Source organism: Camelina sativa, chromosome 16, assembly GCF_030686135.1.
Source record: "Camelina sativa cultivar CO46 ecotype springtype chromosome 16, ASM3068613v1".
In the NCBI taxonomy this organism is placed as follows: Eukaryota; Viridiplantae; Streptophyta; class Magnoliopsida; order Brassicales; family Brassicaceae; genus Camelina; species Camelina sativa.
Window position 1 is genome coordinate 24,039,348 of NC_141895.1, and position 16,351 is coordinate 24,055,698.

Genomic DNA, 16,351 nt, shown 5'->3' on the forward strand with positions numbered 1-16,351 from the left:
GTAATTTCTTAACTTTTAAAAGAATAAATGCTAGAAAGTAATTTAGAAAAATTTATAAACCGTTGAGATTGAAATTTTAGTTGATTTTGTTTCATGGCAAAAAAATGAAAACAGTTCAAACTGACAAATATGTATAGATTTCAAAAGATACGAATGTTTCAATAATCACAACTCTACAGTGAACAGTTGTAACTTTTCATAAATAACTGTTTGAATGATCCATCACGACTTTTCGAAAAATATCCAAAAGATACGATCGAAAAAACACAACTGTTAGTCGCATTTTTTCGGATTGTTATTATATATAGATTATTCGTGTTTGGTTTCCAAATAGCAACCAAACTGTTTAAACACTCATATCTAACTTTCTTAAATATGTTTCTACAATTCTACTAATTAATCATGACAATTCATACCACAGATACGATCGTACTAATTAAAAAGTGTTAATCTGTTATCCACATTCATAACGTTGTGTGTTTATTTATATGAATACTTATATATCACTAATAATGTATAACTAATATAAGAGCATATAGAAGTTTCGTTTGCAAATAGAAAACATTAATCACGTTACACCAGAAAATAAAAGAGTTACACAAGAATATATATCTTAGAAAAGTTCCATCTTGGACAAACAACATATCGTATATTTTAACTAAGTTGCGCGCAGATCCGAGATGACGCCTTGGTTAAATTAAAACTGAGGAGAATCTTTTTCTCCCTACGTTAAAACTTTAAAACTATAATATTTTTGGGAGCCTGTGCTGTGCTGTGACTTGCATTGCATGAGATCTCTGTGTATAAAGAATAGTAGATCATCTAAAATACAAAGCCAGACTTAAAACCAACACAAATCACTGCCTAATGAAATTCTCAATAAAGAAAATACCAATAGATAGCTATATGCCTCTATATGAATAGCATTTAGTGCATGTTTTATAACGTGGAAACATTAATTAGTTTAGGGACCTCATGCCCTTTTATATTTTTAGGTTATTTGTAACATATATATATATATATATTATACTATATATTTTTTGGTTAAAGGATCTTCAATTATTATATTATGTTGGTCGGATGTAACAACATATAATTTGATAAAATGATTCTGAATTAATAGACCGACCGATCATATATAGTTGGAAAGACATGGTCAAGATTCAAGATGAAAGCTACAGTGACACATCATTGTCCATCCTGCTTTAAAAAAACACAAAATGTAGTACTAACCTTCTGTTTCTTTTTTATAGACCTTTAAAATAACGATGTTACTTATTTTTTTTATTGGTTTTGGCATATAACACAACATAGAACTATTCCGAGTCCAGTCCGAAGTAATTTTTGATAAAAAATGTTAAAACAGAAAAAGTAAAAAAAGAAGAAGTAAATCAACCGAACAAACTTGACATTGAAAAAGTCTAAACCTAGTCCTATACATTTTTTTTTTTTTTCTTCTGATTTGGCAAAACATCAGGCTTGGTAATTCATGCTTGGAAAAGTCACCTATCAATATATATATATATATATATATATATATATATTTTTTTTTTTTTTCAATCATATGATAATACTTTTTCAACTGAGGCAAAATAAACTTTTTGTTTTGGGTCAATTTAAGTATTTGAATGCTACTGCATATAATTAAATACAAGGTTTTGATGAGAAAACATGGATAATTAAGGTAAGAAAAAGGATAATTAAGGGTTGGGGAATATTAAAAAAGTGATAATTAAGGAAAGTAACAAAAAGGAAAGTAAAAAAAAACAAAAAACAAAGGGGGACTGTTCTGTTCTCTTCTTCTTTCTCTCTCTCTCTCTCCTGGTACGTTCTCCTTCCTCATTTGATGTAAATTCACCATTTTATTTTTGATTTCGACAACGACCAAAAGCGAGAAAAAGGTGATTTCATATCTGAGCTTCCTCGTCTATTACTATAATCGCAATGCTCGTACGATTTCTCCAATTACTCATTTTTTTTTTTTTTTTTTTTTTGAATTGATGCAACGAAACTACGAATCCATTTTTTTTTGTTAATTTTTTTTGGTTGCCCTAGGATTTGTTTGATCCAAATCTCTGTTTCTTATCCCTCGTCCCTGATTCTGGAAGGTTCCTTTGTTTCTTTGTAATTTCCAGAAGCGGCACTTTGCTGGGTGTTAAATTTGAGCGAGGGATGGATTCTGAGTCCCGGCGCCGTTCGGAGACTTTACGGTGATGCTTCTGGAAGGCGGATTTTGGTTCAGAAGCGAGGCGTGAGGGGATTTCATTAGGTTTCTTCACCTTCCACGAGGTTTGTAATTTTTTTTTTTTTTTTTTTTTTTTTTTTTTTTTGTGGTTTCATTTGTTTGATTTTTTGTTGTTGTTTGAATTCTTGCTAATGTTATGGGATTGTTGCTTTAGAATGTAGGATTTTTGCAATAGCTTTGAGTTTGAGTACGTTTATTTGGTATATGATGATGACTTGTATTTGAGAATGAAGAAATTTTCACATAGTTGGGAATATGAGTGTTGGATTCAAAAGATGAAATCATGATCGTTTTCTTTCTTTCTAGTAACAAAAATTGTGAAGATTCTTATTAGAGTAAAGACAGTCTTAATGTTTGGTAAAACTAGTCAATCGCTGTGCTTGGGGTTTTAAACTTACCCCAATGTTTTTTTTTTTTTTCCACGTCTAGGAAACCAAGGCGAGTTATAATGCAGATGTTGAAGGCCTTCCTTCCTGGAACCCAGGAGGAAACATTATCTTCCTCGACCTCCAGGTAGCCATTTTCTTTATTTGAAATTTATTTAGATAAAAGTTTTTCAAGTTCACCATGATGAGGCTGTCAAGCCAGATGAGTATTGATATTGCTCAGAATTTCTATAGTTAAGATTACTGAAAAAAATGCTTCATTGGCAATCTGATATTCCAATTTTCTGTCCACCTCCTTTCGTTTGTAATATTTACATTATCCTTCTGCAATATCTGTTGCCATGAGAAACATAAATTGAAATCATTGCCTAAATAATATGTGCAGGGAAGTCGATGCAAAATTGGAAATGGACGACCCAGAGAAGGCAATGGCAACGATTGCTCAGCTCATAGAGCAACTTCACGCGAAAACATCTTCTCCACAAGACAAAGAACTCACAACAGCTCGTCTACTAGGTATTGCAAAAGGCAAAAGAGAGGCAAGAAGGCTGATCGGTTCATATGGCCAAGCAATGCCTTTATTCATTTCCTTGCTTAGAAATGGGACAAGTTTGGCCAAAGTAAATGTCGCTTCAATCCTTTGTGTTTTATGCAAAGACAAAGACTTGCGACTTAAAGTGCTTCTTGGAGGATGCATCCCGCCATTACTCTCGGTTTTGAAGTCTGGAACCATTGAAACTAGAAAAGCAGCGGCAGAAGCTATGTATGAGGTTTCTTCTGCTGGAATTTCCAATGATCACATTGGCATGAAAATATTTATCACAGAAGGTGTAGTGCCAACTTTGTGGGATCAACTTAGCCTGAAAGGAAATCAGGGAAAACTGGTTGAAGGGTATGTTACTGGAGCTTTGAGGAATCTTTGTGGCGTTGATGATGGATATTGGAGACTGACACTAGAGGGTAGTGGTGTGGACATAGTTGTGTCTCTTTTGTCATCTGATAATCCCAATTCTCAAGCAAATGCTGCGTCTCTGCTGGCTCGTCTAGTTCTCTCCTTTTGTGATAGCATCCAGAAAATATTAAATTCTGGAGTTGTCAAGTCGCTGATACAGCTTTTGGAACAAAAAAATGATATCAATGTTCGCGCTAGTGCAGCTGATGCTTTGGAAGCACTTTCATCAAGATCCGATGAGGCTAAGAAATGTGTCAAAGATGCAGGAGGTGTACATGCTCTTATAGGAGCCATTGTTGCTCCATCGAAAGAGTGTATGCAGGGAAAACATGGACAATCTCTACAAGAACATGCAACTGGAGCTTTAGCAAATGTGTTTGGTGGGATGCGCCATTTAATTATATATCTTGGAGAAGAATCACAATCCCCTCGCCTAGCGGAACCAATTGGTGATGTAATTGGAGCCCTTGCATATGCTCTAATGATTTTTAAACAACCAGAGAGTTCGGAGAATATATTTGATCCAAGCGTGATAGAGAGCATTTTGGTAAAGTTACTAAAGCCTCGTGACACAAAGGTAATCCAAGAACGGATCTTGGAGGCTATGGCGAGCTTGTACGGAAACAGTAGTCTATCGTGTTACCTAAATGATGCAGAAGCTAAGAGAGTCCTTATCGCTCTAATAACTATGGCTACCACTGATGTACGAGAGCATCTGATAATTTGTTTGTCTCGCTTATGCCATGACAAGGTTGGAATTTGGGAGGCGATTGGAAAGAGAGAAGGAATCCAGTTATTTATATCATTTCTAGGTTTGTCTAGTGAGCAACACCAAGAGTATGCTGTTGAAATGTTGGAAATTTTGACGGCTCAAGTGGATGATAGTAAATGGGCTGTAACAGCAGCCGGGGGGATTCCTCCACTTGTACAGTTGCTCGAGACTGGATCTCAGAAGGCCAAGGAAGATGCTGCCTGCATCCTCTGGAATTTGTGCTGTCACAGTGAGGAAATCCGTGATTGTGTTGAAAGAGCTGGTGGTATTCCAGCATTCTTGTGGCTACTGAAGACTGGTGGACCAAATTCCCAAGAAACATCTGCAAAGACACTTGTGAAGCTCGTCCATACAGCTGAGCCTGCCACAATTAATCAGCTGTTGGCTTTACTTCTGGGAGATGATCCGACTTCAAAGATTCATGTAATAAAAGTATTGGGTCACGTGCTCTCAAAAGCTTCGCAAGAAGATCTTGTTCATAGAGGATGTGCCGCTAACAAAGGACTGAGGTCCCTTGTCGAGTCCCTAACGTCTTCCAGGGAAGAGACAAAAGAGCAGACAGCTTCAGTTTTAGCTGATCTCTTCAGCTCAAGACAAGATATCTGCGGTCATCTTGCGACGGATGATATTATTAATCCCTGGATCAAACTGCTTACAAACAACAATCAGAATGTGGCCAAACAGGTGGCTAGGGCTTTGGACGCACTGTCCCGTCCGATTAAGAAAAATAATAATAAAAAGAAGTCTTACATTGCAGAAGGAGACATTAAGTCACTCATAAAGTTGGCCAAGAACTCATCCGTTGATTCTGCAGAAAATGCGATTTCTGCCCTGGCAAATCTTCTGTCTGATCCGGATATCGCTGCAGAAGCACTAGCTGAAGATGTTGTTTCAGCTTTCACAAGAATTTTGGCTGATGGATCTGCGGAAGGTAAGAGAAATGCATCAAGAGCTCTTCATCAGTTACTTAAGAACTTTCCAGTTTGTGATGTGCTAAAGGGAAGTGCTCAGTGCCGTTTTGCTATACTTTCACTCATTGATTCTCTAAAATTAATTGATGTGGATAGCCCAGATACTTTCGACATATTAGAAGTAGTAGCACTCTTGGCAAAGACTAAGAATGGGGTGAATCTCTCTTACCCTCCATGGATTGCCCTTGCCGAAGTGCCATCAAGCCTAGAGGCCCTTGTGCAATGCCTTACCGAAGGCCAGACTCTTGTGCAAGATAAGGCAATAGAAATTTTGTCCAGGCTTTGCTCTGATCAACAGTTTTTGGTCAGTGAACTAATAGTTTCGAGACCCAAGTCAATGGGCGTTCTGGCTGATAGAATAGTGAATGCATCCAGCTTAGAAGTGAGAGTTGGGGGGGCAGCGTTGCTCTTATGTGCTGCCAAGGAAAAGAAGCAGCTGATCACGGAGACACTTGATCAATCTGGTTTTTCAAAAATCTTGTTACATGCTCTAGTTGATATGATAAAGCAGAATTCTACATGCTTTTCTCTAGAAACTGAAGTCCAGACACCTAAAGGGTTTTTGGAAAAAAATGTATTCCAGGATACAGGTAGTTTTTATTTTCCTGATCCAGCTAAAATCTTGGGTGGTACAGTCGCAATGTGGCTGCTATGCATACTCACTTCCGTTGATGCTAAGTCAAAGGTCATTGTTATGGAAGCCGGCGGACTTGAGGTGCTCTTGGGGAAGCTTGCGAGGTATACTTCCAGTCCGCAGGTAAATATTTCTTTTTTAATTATATGATTCTTCATGTTATTGGTCATGGGTTATCCTACAGGGTACTTCTGTTACAGCAAGTCTCACTTGTCAAGCATGATTCTGCATCTTGGTTTTGAATCACACTGCTATCAAATTATCTTAGGCTTGACTTGATTCGTACTTTTTTTTTTTTTGGCAGAGATGCCTTGTATGAATTTTTCCGTTGAAAGTAATCTTGAATTGTTTTACCAGGCTGAATTTGAGGGCACAGAAGGCATTTGGATTAGTGCTCTCCTCCTGGCTATCATGTTCCAGGATGACAATGTGTCCTTTTCTTCAACGACAATGCGGATCATTCCAACACTTGCACTTTTGCTAGGGTCTGATGAACTGATAGATCGGTATTTTGCTGCCCATGCACTGGCTAGTCTTGTTTGTACTAGGAACAGAGGAATAAATCTGACAATTGCAAACTCAGGTGCTGTTTCTGGGATAATAAGCCTTCTTGGCTATGTGGAATCAGAGATACTGAACTTGGTTGCTTTGGCAAATGAATTTTCTCTGGTGAAAGAGCCTGATCAAGTCGTTCTTCAACACCTTTTTGAAATTGAAGATGTGAGGCTTGGCTCCACTGCACGCAAATCTATCCCGCTACTTGTAGATCTCTTGAGACCAATTCCAGATAGGCCTGGAGCCCCTCAGTTTGCCGTCCAAATCCTGATTCGCATTGCTGATGGAAGTGACACAAATAAATTACTAATGGCTGAAGTTGGAGCTGTTGAAGCTTTAACAAAGTACCTTTCTCTAAGTCCTCAAGATTCAACTGAGTTCGCCATATCTGAACTGCTTAGGGTATTATTTAGCAACCACGAGCTTAGACAACACGAAATGGCACTAAGTTCCTTGAATCAGCTAATCGCAGTACTGCGGCTAGGTTCGAGAAGTGCAAGATACAGCGCAGCTGGGGCTCTGAATGAGCTATTTGATGCTGAAAACATCAGAAATTCTGAAATCGCCTGCCAGGCTGTTCAACCACTAATGGACATACTCGGTACTGTATCAGAAAGTGAGCAAGAGGTAGCTCTCGCTGCATTGATCAAACTAAGCTCAGGAAATACTCCAAATACAGCCCTTCTTATTGATGTAGAAGGAAGTCTACTGGAAAACGTGATCAAAATCTTATCATCTACTTCTGCTTCAGAGGAGTTAAAGATCAATGCCGCCAGACTTTGTTCTGTTGTTTTCTTGAATAAAAACATCAGAACAAGTCCATCCGCCTCCGGTTGCATGAAGCCTTTAATAACACTGATGCAGTCTGAAAGAAGTGCAGCAGTTGAAGCAGCAGTTTGTGCTATTAAGATATTATTGGATGACGAGCAACATTTAGAACTAGCAGCCGCACATAACATTCAAGAGCTTTTTGTTGGCTTGGTTTCCGAAAGAAATCACAGGATTATCGAGGCTAGCTTATCAGCTCTCATTAAGCTGGGGAAAGACAGAGTACCACGCAAGTTGGACATGGTGGAAGCTGGAATAATTGAGCGATGTCTTGAGCTGCTACCTGGAGCCTCAAGTTCATTATGTTCCTCTGTTGCGGAGCTGTTTCGCATTTTAACAAATAGTGGAGTTATCGCGAGAAGACCAGATGTTGCAAAAACTGTGGAGCCTTTATTCACGGTCTTGCTCCGGTCAGACTTGACCTTATGGGGGCAACATAGTGCCCTGCAAGCACTTGTAAACATATTGGAAAAACAGCAAAGCCTTGAAGCTTTTAGTTTTACACCCAGTGAAGCTATCGTGCCTCTGGTTTCCTTTTTAGAATCTTCATCCCAAGCTATCCAGCAGCTTGGAGCAGAACTGCTGAGCCATTTTCTTACAATGGAAGATTTCCAGCAAGACATCACAACACAGAGTGCTGTTCTTCCTCTGGTCCGGCTTGCAGGAATTGGAATACTGAGCCTGCAGGAAACTGCGATAAAGGCATTGGAGAAAATATCTGCTAGCTGGCCTAAGGCTGTTCTTGATGCTGGAGGTATTTTTGAGCTATCCAAGGTTATTCTTCAGGAAGATCCTCAGCCCCCTCTTGACTTATGGGAGTCAGCTGCTTTTGTTCTTTCCAACATTCTGCAGTATGATGTAGAATGCTTTTTCAGAGTTGAACTTCCAGTGTTGGTAAAATTGTTGTTCTCAACAATTGAAAGCACAGTTTTACTGGCTCTAAAAGCATTGATGCTTCATGAGAAAAACGATGCTTCAAGCACAGTACAAATGGCAGAGCGTGGTGCAATCGATGCATTGCTGGACCTCCTGAGATCTCATCAATGCGAGGAAGAATCGGGAAGCTTACTTGAAGTAATATTTAACAATCCGAGAGTAAGAGAGTTGAAGTTATGCAAATATGCAATAACACCACTATCTCAATATCTGTTGGACCCTCAGACAAGATCAGAACCTGGTAGGCTTCTTGCTGCTCTGGCACTTGGGGATCTTTCTCAGCATGAAGGGCTTTCTAGATCCAGTGGTTCTGTTTCCGCTTGTCGGGCACTCATTAGCGTGCTAGAGGAACAACCAACAGAAGAAATGAAAGTGGTGGCCATCTGTGCGTTGCAGAATTTTGTGATGAATAGTCGAACGAATAGAAGAGCTGTTGCAGAGGCTGGTGGCGTATTGTTAATTCAGGAGCTCCTGCTTTCTTGCAATGCAGAAGTTTCTGGGCAGGCTGCACTGATGGTCAAATTTTTGTTTTCCAACCACACACTCCAAGAATACGTCTCCAATGAACTTATACGATCACTAACAGGTACTTTTTCAGTTTAAGTTATAGTAGTCCTATATCCCGGTCACTCTAGCATTAAACTGCTGGTCCGCAGGACCGTTGCTCCACACTTTTTATATTCTGATAATTTTTTTTTTCTTATCTTTAACTGTTTGACATCTCATGATTGTGAACAGCTGCACTGGAGAGAGGCTTGTGGTCTACATCAACTATAAATATCGAAGTTTTGAGAACCTTAAATGTGATTTTCTCCAATTTTCCTAAGCTCCGTGCCTCAGAAGCTGCTACTTTCTGCATCCCTCATTTGGTAGGGGCGCTCAAATCTGGCGTTGAAGACGTCCAGGGATTGGTATTGGATATTCTTTACTTGCTGAGGCACTCCTGGACGAATATGTCTATAGATGTTGCAAAGTCTCAAGCCATGATTGCAGCTGAAGCAATTCCTGTCCTGCAAATGCTGATGAAAACCTGCCCTCCTAGGTTCCACGACAAGGCAGACAGCTTATTGCACTGCTTACCAGGTTGTTTAACAGTGAACGTCATGCGTGCCAATAACTTAAAGCAGTCCATGGCAACCACAAACGCCTTTTGTCAATTAACAATAGGAAACTGCCCTCCACGGCAAACTAAGGTAAAGCAAATCCATCCATGAGAGAATTATTCTCACTCCCACCATTGCCAAAAAAAATTATTGTATCATTGGGCTTGTCTCTTTTTCTGTAGGTCGTGAGCCATAGCACTACTCCTGAATGGAAAGAAGGCTTTACTTGGGCATTTGATGTTCCCCCCAAAGGACAAAAGCTTCACATCATATGCAAGAGCAAAAGCACATTTGGGAAGGTAACATTGTAACAATAAGCTACATTGTTCAAATTGCAGAGTTGGGATTGGATAGAGATCTTCAATATGTATTGTCTTATTTGGTATTTGTTTAACACAACACATTCCTTGTCTGCAGACGACTCTAGGCCGTGTTACTATCCAAATAGACAAAGTCGTGACAGAAGGAGAGTACAGTGGATCTCTAAGCCTGAATCATGAAAACAGCAAAGATGCTTCTTCCAGATCACTCGACATTGAGATTGCATGGTCCAATAGGACAACGGATGAGACTCATTGAGAAAACAAACTGCTCAATCTTCACAAGCACAATGCACTTTCAGTGGAAGACGTAATCTGTCTAATGCTCTTGATGGCTGCATTTTGGTAGTTGAAGGAGAGCAAAGTCTGCAGCAGATGTATAGCAATACATGTATATGGGTAATGAGTATGATGATGTGTGAAAAAGGAACGTAGAATCAAAGAGTTCCTACCTAAGCAAGAAAGAAAATCTTTTTGTATAGGTTGTTTCTCTTCTTTTTTGGTCCGCGATGTTCTGTGTTGACTGTTTGTTCATAAAACCTTTTTCGCTCGGGGATCAACTAAGCAGCACGAAGTGCTCTGATCCCTGTAGCGATGTTTAAGTTATTTTATCATCATTTTGTCTGGGTTCATTGTTAGACACGACTAAACGAGAAACCAATATCGGATTGGCAATACGGAGAAGAGCATTGAAACATATTTGATCTAGGAATTGAAAATTGCAAAGAGCCTTTTGAGCAATGTGCTAATGATATGAGATGAGAAGATCACAAGGTGGATCTAACACTCTTCGTTGGAGATTTAAAGGCAAGCTTTTGGTCACAAACGGCCATAAAATGTACAAATACTATTAGGAAAACATCACTGAGATGAACTATTCTAGTAGTTACTTAACACAGTGCATATAAGCTACTACAGGTTCCAAAAAGGAAAAAAAAACATGGTTTATTTTGCTGCACCAACCATAGCAGACCGGGCATGTGTGAAAGTAGAAATGATAGCTCCAAGCTGCAGTTTGTCATTGCACCCAAAACTCAACCTGTACCTATAAACAGTAAAATGACTCACAATTAAAATAAAAAAAAGATTGTGGGGGAACACAAGCTTAAATACTCTACTCCAGGCAGTCAAAATTAAACAATCTGCCAAATTTAAATTGCAAAAGATACTTACTCAATGTCTGCCAGATCGTTTATCAGTTGAACTCTGACATCTGAAGGCATCTGGATCTTAAAAACAAACCTGATGGAGAAACAAAAGTTAGTTTACAGATGCATGGCACAGATAACACAGCAGTTTGAAGCAGCAACCAAGTATGTCACTCACATGGTAACCTCTCTGACGATATCAACAATGGCAAGTCCTTTTCTCGTCTTCATTTCTGATATGTCTGCAGAATGAAGTAGCAATAACGAGTCAGGACCATGGAATCATTAACTTAGTAAAAATCAGTTATGGTTCCATACTTTTGTAGCTCTCAGCAAATGATTTATTTAGAAGCCAGCCAGCTATATGCTCAATGTCCTTGGGCAATGGGTTTCCGGTGCAGAGGTAAACTTCTTCCGCAGTAATTTGCTCTGACTTCGCATCAGTTGACTGCCCACACCAATAAACCCGTAGAAACTTTTACAGATCCATTCGTAGTGATCTAAATGTATTATCTGTGTGGATAAAGAGACAGAACCAAAAGGAAATATTCCAGAACCTGCAAAGTGTCCAGTGCTTTTCTCTTTTCCTCTGTAGTTTGCTTTGACGCCATATGAGTTGACTGCCAACACCAATAAACCCGTTAGAAGTTTTTACAGACCCATTCATCGTGATTAAAATGTATTCTCTTCTGTAGATTTACAATTGTTGATAGGGAGCCAGAACCAAATGGAAATATTCCAGAACCTGCAAAATATTCAGTGCTTTTCTCATGTCCCCATTGCTCAGCCGTACAAGAGCTGCCAAACCATCCTCACTTACATCAAGCCTAGTCCAATTACAAAAAGGAAGCACAAAAAAGGGTATAAAAATACACATAATAAAGAGGGAGAATGAAGAAACACACAATAAGAAAGTTTACAAGACTGAAGTAGCTTAATTCTCACCCTTCAGCGTCTACTACATGTTTAAGACGTTGACTCAGATGAAGAGGATCGAGAGGGGCAAATCTAAATCGAGTACATCTCGACTGCAAAGCTGGAATGATCTTATTGACATGGTTTCCAATGAGCGCAAACCTAGTACTCTTGGTGTATTTCTCAATTACTTGGAAAATTAAAGAAAATAAGGATGCCAAAGATGTTAGTACTGTGCTTAAGCAAAATCACCGAGAGAGATAGGAACAATATAAGGTTATACCTCTACGCAGGGCAAACTGAGCATCTTTTGTCATGGCATCTGCTTCATCTAGCAGAACCAGCTTCACAGAAGATTTTCCTCTACAATCATCAATTTCAAATTTTTATATCCACAACAAACTTGTTACACATAAAGAGAAGTTATTATACTTAGCATGATGCTACAGTTAAACATAGCGCATGCCATCACAATGCATCCAATATTATGAGTAATAAAAACCAGTTGAGGTATCAAAATGCATATTATTATGATAAGAAAAAATTAACCACAAAAATCAAAAGCAGGGATGAAATCACGTTAGGATACTCACAAAGAAAAGCTCTGCGTGCTAGCGAAATCTTGAATCTGCTGCCTTACAACATCAATTCCTCTATCATCAGATGCGTTGAGTTCAAGAATCATACTACGGTACTTGGGTCCATAAAGTTTCCGGGCAACGGCTAGAATGGTGGATGTTTTGCCAGTACCGGGAGGACCATACAACAGAAGATGGGGCAATTTGTTCTCATTGGTCAGCCTATCAACTGTTTTACAAAAACCACAAAAGGCAAAACCTTTTAGTGAGCATAGTGATAAGAACCTATAAAAATTGCATTTAGTCTCTCAATCCAACTGAGAAAAGAAACAAATAAGAACCTTCGTTAGAATACTTTGTAACATCAGAGGAACACAATTTTCTATTTGAGAAAATACCCAAAAAAAAAAGATATTGAAAACCGTACTAAATCCCTAACCCTAGGGTTTATGGAAATTGAGAGTAGTAATGTGTGTATAAAGTTCAATTACTCGTATCGATAATGTCACGATGTGCAGCGACGTCATCGAGCGATTGAGGTCGGTACTTCTCAACCCAAGGCGTCGCCTTACCCTGCGGCGGACCACCACCAAAACCGGCGACGTCTTTCCCCTTGTTCACCGGCTTGCGAGGCTGATTTTCGTCTACGTCAATGTCCATCACCGACGCTATCTCAGTCATCTTCGCCGCCGCGTAATGGATCTTTGCTTCAGAAACCTCTTCTCGCTCAGCCGTCTTTTCACTCTCTCTCTCGATGATGGCGCCAAGCGCTCTCTCTCTCTCTCTCTACTTTTCAAGGTTTCCTAGTTCCGCCATTGTCTACTGTATTCGTTCTGTAATTCCTCTTTTGCCCTCTTGAGCTAGGGCCATTTTGGTAAAAGGCATCCGTGTTCTTTTCATTATTATATGATTGATTACATCTGATGACAAAGCGGTATATTATTTACAAAATATATTTCCTTGTTTCTATTATGATAACAACATCTCTGATACAACCAAAAACCTCAAAAACCTTCTATTACGCAGTCTTTATCAAAAACCCTTTCTCTGTGTGTCAATGTCAAAGCTCTCCATCTGAGGCCAAGTTCTTGTTCTTAGAAGAATCACTTCCTGAGAAAAGCTCTGTTATCAAACCAAACCCTCTTGGATAAGCCTCTTCCGATATATCTCCTCCATATTCACTGTTTAACAGAATAGTTTTAGAGTGTGGGTTGGAGGCAAAAAAAAAAAAAACACACAAAAGAAGACGACAAGAGAACTTTTTTATTTATGGATTTGATGAGAAGCAGAACAAAATTATATTTAAAAAAAAAAAGAGGTGAATTAAGGTTCAGAACTTGGGAATCTTGTCACAGTCTGTAGAAATCCATCCAATCCTATGTTGCTCATTGTCGTAGATCACCATTATCCCTTGGAAAAATATGTCTATCACACACACAAACAGAGCAATGAGATTTTGTTGTCAAGTTATGAACCTAAAAGAACCCCTGGGAAAGGAAAACTATAATCGAAAACTTAGTATATCTATTTACTTACCTCCTATGATATTGTAGCTGTCTAGCCCGACTTCAGTTCCGTTCAGGATACCTAAACATATATTTCCTTTTTCCTAAGATAACAAAAAAACAAAGAAACAGACTCTCAGCCATGGATTTGGATGTAGATACAAGTCACACAGAGTTGGTATATAGGAGACTCACTGTGATAATGAGATAAGACTCAGGTGGAACCTGAAATAGCTGACCATTCTTTTGATTTCCAAATCGTAAAGTAATCGTCTTGAAGTATTTCTTGACTTCATCAAGTGATTTCAAAGGTTTTTTGCCTTTCCAACAGACAGGTAAGTTTTTATCTTCTGTGTCCTTCAAAGGCTTCCCATTCAAGTCTTTTCTTATCTATAATAGATATATAAACACCAAATTAATCATAAGAATGTAAAACACAATTGCTGCTTTTTTCAGAATTTTGTTTTGGCTTACAAGATCGAGAATCGTTTGGTACGCTTCGGCATTGAAGTAAGTGTATGAGCTTCCACTATCGAAAACAAAGTTAATGCCTTTGACACCTGTGGTCTTGGCATTAAAGAGAAGCTCTGCTGGTCCAGTCATGTAGTTTTTACTACAGAAAAAAGGTCACACCATGATTGTTACCTTGTCAAGTTTAAAAGTGTGAGTAAATAGAAGAGGGCATAAAGATGCTCAAAGATTGCTCACCTAGGTGAATTAGTAGCCAGTGAAGTCCATGTAACTCCAGAAGTAGGAACAAGCTCATCTCCAATAGAGAGAAAGCCTTTACCATTGTGACTTAAGCAATGCACAATCACATTCTTCGTTGCCCCCAAGGATTTTAGCTGTGTTGAGATGCTTATTTTCCCTCTGCCAAGACCAAGGATTCCCGCTGTTGGAGGAGGAGGGTGTGGACCCGGGTTCTGCTGATCATACCCACATCTAAAAGAGAAGTTGATTCAAGAATCAGGATCACTAGTAAGATCACCGACTTTCTACAGCCCATGAATATTGTCTTTTCTTTTCTAACATGTGAAAATTGGAAGAAGAAACCTAACCCAAATGTCAAATGGGGATTCACAGCGGAGCCATTTGCGAGTCTTAGAGGAAACTCATCAGTTACAAGTGCACCAATGGATGATGCATGGTCGGAGTATCCGATTTCATAGTCACATTGATCCTGAGGGTCAGCACAAGGTCTGTTCTGGGGAAGGTCGAGTCCAGAACACAAGAGATGTGAACAAGGCAAAGTGTTGTGATTGGGCTTGTACTGCTTAGCACGAGGCTGCGGATAAAGATACAAAGAAAACTGTAAGATAGAAAAGACCTTTACTTATTAATAAAGCAGATCAACGCTTACCTTTGTGCAACCATTGCAGGGTGCATCACACTGAACCCAAGTGAGGTCACTGCCAGTGTCAATGTCCAAGTCAAAGAGCTTAGGTGGGTTGCCTATGTTAAGCAACACATAATAGTACCTGGAGGTGCAAAGAAGAAGAAAAATGAATTCGTCAAATGAGCCAAAGTATTACATCAACAATCAAATTGGGCGTTTTCAATACAAGGGGATGGGAATATCAGAATCAACATTGCCCAAAATCTGCAATCCGTGAAAGTTCCAAGATTTATATAATTCCCTCACAGATCAATAGAATCACTGAATGAGCAATAGAATCACAGATGCAAGAACGTATCCGCACCAATTCAAAATCAAGACATCGGTGAACACAATCCCCAAATAAAGAAGAATCAAACAAAGAAGATCAAACACACAAATGGGTGACTAGAAAGTAGCAAGAAACAGAGAAAGTAAAAACAAAAAGATGTGAAATTTGGCAGTTACCCAAGAGGATACACATTCCCGGAGACAGGAAAGACGACGGAGGAGCCAAGTAGACGACTCTGTAACTTCACTTGTTGAGCCGACGAGTCTTTGGCAGCTTCAGAGAGTTGAAAGCGGGCAGAGAGGACGAACACATAGAAGAAGAAGAAGACGAAGAAGAAGCGAAGAAGGTTCGTTGTCTCCTTATTCGGATTCATCTCCTCTTTTGGCCCCAAGAAAGCGAAACCAAATCACCACAAAAATAAGGTTTCTTTATTGACAAAGGGGCAACAAAAAAGGAGGCTTCTTTGTGTCCAAGACTTGTTGCTTCCTTATAGGAGTGAGTGAGTGAGTATTTTATGTTTGTTGCACCTCTCTCTCTCTCTCTCTCTGTCACTCAATTTGTTGCAAGTTGCAGCACACAGAGCTAGCCACAGAGGTTTCCTTGAGTTCCCGTAAAGCTTTAATTGAGAAACTTGGCATTTGGCTAAAAAGGCTCTACGCTTTTAACGCTCACTATACTTGGCGTGTAGAGCACGCGCAAACAAAGATTGATATAAAAGGCCGAGGTCAATCGTACGAGGCCCAATATGCTCAGCCCATAAACTCTACGGAGTGATTTTTTTTTTTTTTTTTTGGGTTCTGTTATCAATTTTTGATGAAAATCATTTACTCTTTTTT

At 39.2% G+C, this 16,351-nt stretch overlaps 3 protein-coding genes across 5 annotated transcripts; 1 reads left to right on the top strand and 2 right to left on the bottom strand.

The window, feature by feature from the left end:
• The first annotated feature begins 1,730 nt into the window (after positions 1-1,730).
• Positions 1,731-10,319, top strand: LOC104753892 (protein CELLULOSE SYNTHASE INTERACTIVE 3-like). Of its 3 annotated transcripts, none has more exons than XM_087490589.1 (8): positions 1,731-1,824; positions 2,136-2,289; positions 2,675-2,758; positions 3,017-6,083; positions 6,318-8,865; positions 9,018-9,472; positions 9,565-9,681; positions 9,800-10,319. In XM_087490589.1, the coding sequence occupies exons 3-8, from the start codon at positions 2,694-2,696 to the stop codon at positions 9,959-9,961; spliced, it is 6,414 nt and encodes a 2,137-aa protein (XP_087346715.1). In that variant the 5' UTR covers positions 1,731-1,824; positions 2,136-2,289; positions 2,675-2,693; the 3' UTR covers positions 9,962-10,319. The 3 variants fall into 3 exon arrangements, with proteins under 3 accessions (XP_087346715.1, XP_087346713.1, XP_087346714.1); XM_087490587.1 differs by having other exon boundaries at positions 1,769-1,901; XM_087490588.1 differs by having other exon boundaries at positions 1,776-1,950.
• Positions 10,320-10,515: 196 nt separating this feature from the next.
• On the bottom strand, positions 10,516-13,211 carry LOC104751642 (replication factor C subunit 5). The gene is made up of 10 exons (XM_010473638.3): positions 12,835-13,211; positions 12,359-12,572; positions 12,049-12,128; positions 11,796-11,955; positions 11,596-11,677; positions 11,408-11,470; positions 11,169-11,298; positions 11,029-11,092; positions 10,876-10,944; positions 10,516-10,747 (listed from the first exon to the last, which is right to left on the bottom strand). The coding sequence occupies exons 1-10, from the start codon at positions 13,022-13,024 to the stop codon at positions 10,648-10,650; spliced, it is 1,152 nt and encodes a 383-aa protein (XP_010471940.1). The 5' UTR covers positions 13,025-13,211; the 3' UTR covers positions 10,516-10,647.
• A 1-nt stretch (position 13,212) lies between these two features.
• Positions 13,213-16,159, bottom strand: LOC104751643 (aspartic proteinase Asp1). Its single transcript, XM_010473640.3, has 9 exons — positions 15,692-16,159; positions 15,209-15,326; positions 14,907-15,133; positions 14,557-14,790; positions 14,323-14,461; positions 14,044-14,238; positions 13,880-13,952; positions 13,681-13,768; positions 13,213-13,524 (listed from the first exon to the last, which is right to left on the bottom strand). Exons 1-9 carry the CDS (start codon positions 15,886-15,888, stop codon positions 13,404-13,406), a joined length of 1,392 nt encoding a protein of 463 aa, XP_010471942.2. The 5' UTR covers positions 15,889-16,159; the 3' UTR covers positions 13,213-13,403.
• Positions 16,160-16,351: the final 192 nt, after the last annotated feature.

Coding starts and splice junctions, on each gene's coding strand:
- LOC104753892 (XM_087490589.1), top strand. CDS start 2,694: ATGCAGATGTTGAAGGCCTTCCTTCCTGGAACCCAGGAGGAAACATTA. Junction 8,866..9,017: donor ACTTATACGATCACTAACAG/GTACTTTTTCAG, acceptor GATTGTGAACAG/CTGCACTGGAGAGAGGCTTG. Junction 9,682..9,799: donor GCAAAAGCACATTTGGGAAG/GTAACATTGTAA, acceptor CCTTGTCTGCAG/ACGACTCTAGGCCGTGTTAC.
- LOC104751642 (XM_010473638.3), bottom strand. CDS start 13,024: ATGACTGAGATAGCGTCGGTGATGGACATTGACGTAGACGAAAATCAG. Junction 12,573..12,834: donor TCGTGACATTATCGATACGA/GTAATTGAACTT, acceptor TTTGTAAAACAG/TTGATAGGCTGACCAATGAG. Junction 11,956..12,048: donor TCAGTTTGCCCTGCGTAGAG/GTATAACCTTAT, acceptor TAATTTTCCAAG/TAATTGAGAAATACACCAAG.
- LOC104751643 (XM_010473640.3), bottom strand. CDS start 15,888: ATGAATCCGAATAAGGAGACAACGAACCTTCTTCGCTTCTTCTTCGTC. Junction 15,327..15,691: donor GGGAATGTGTATCCTCTTGG/GTAACTGCCAAA, acceptor TTGCACCTCCAG/GTACTATTATGTGTTGCTTA. Junction 13,953..14,043: donor AGTCTTATCTCATTATCACA/GTGAGTCTCCTA, acceptor TTGTTATCTTAG/GAAAAAGGAAATATATGTTT.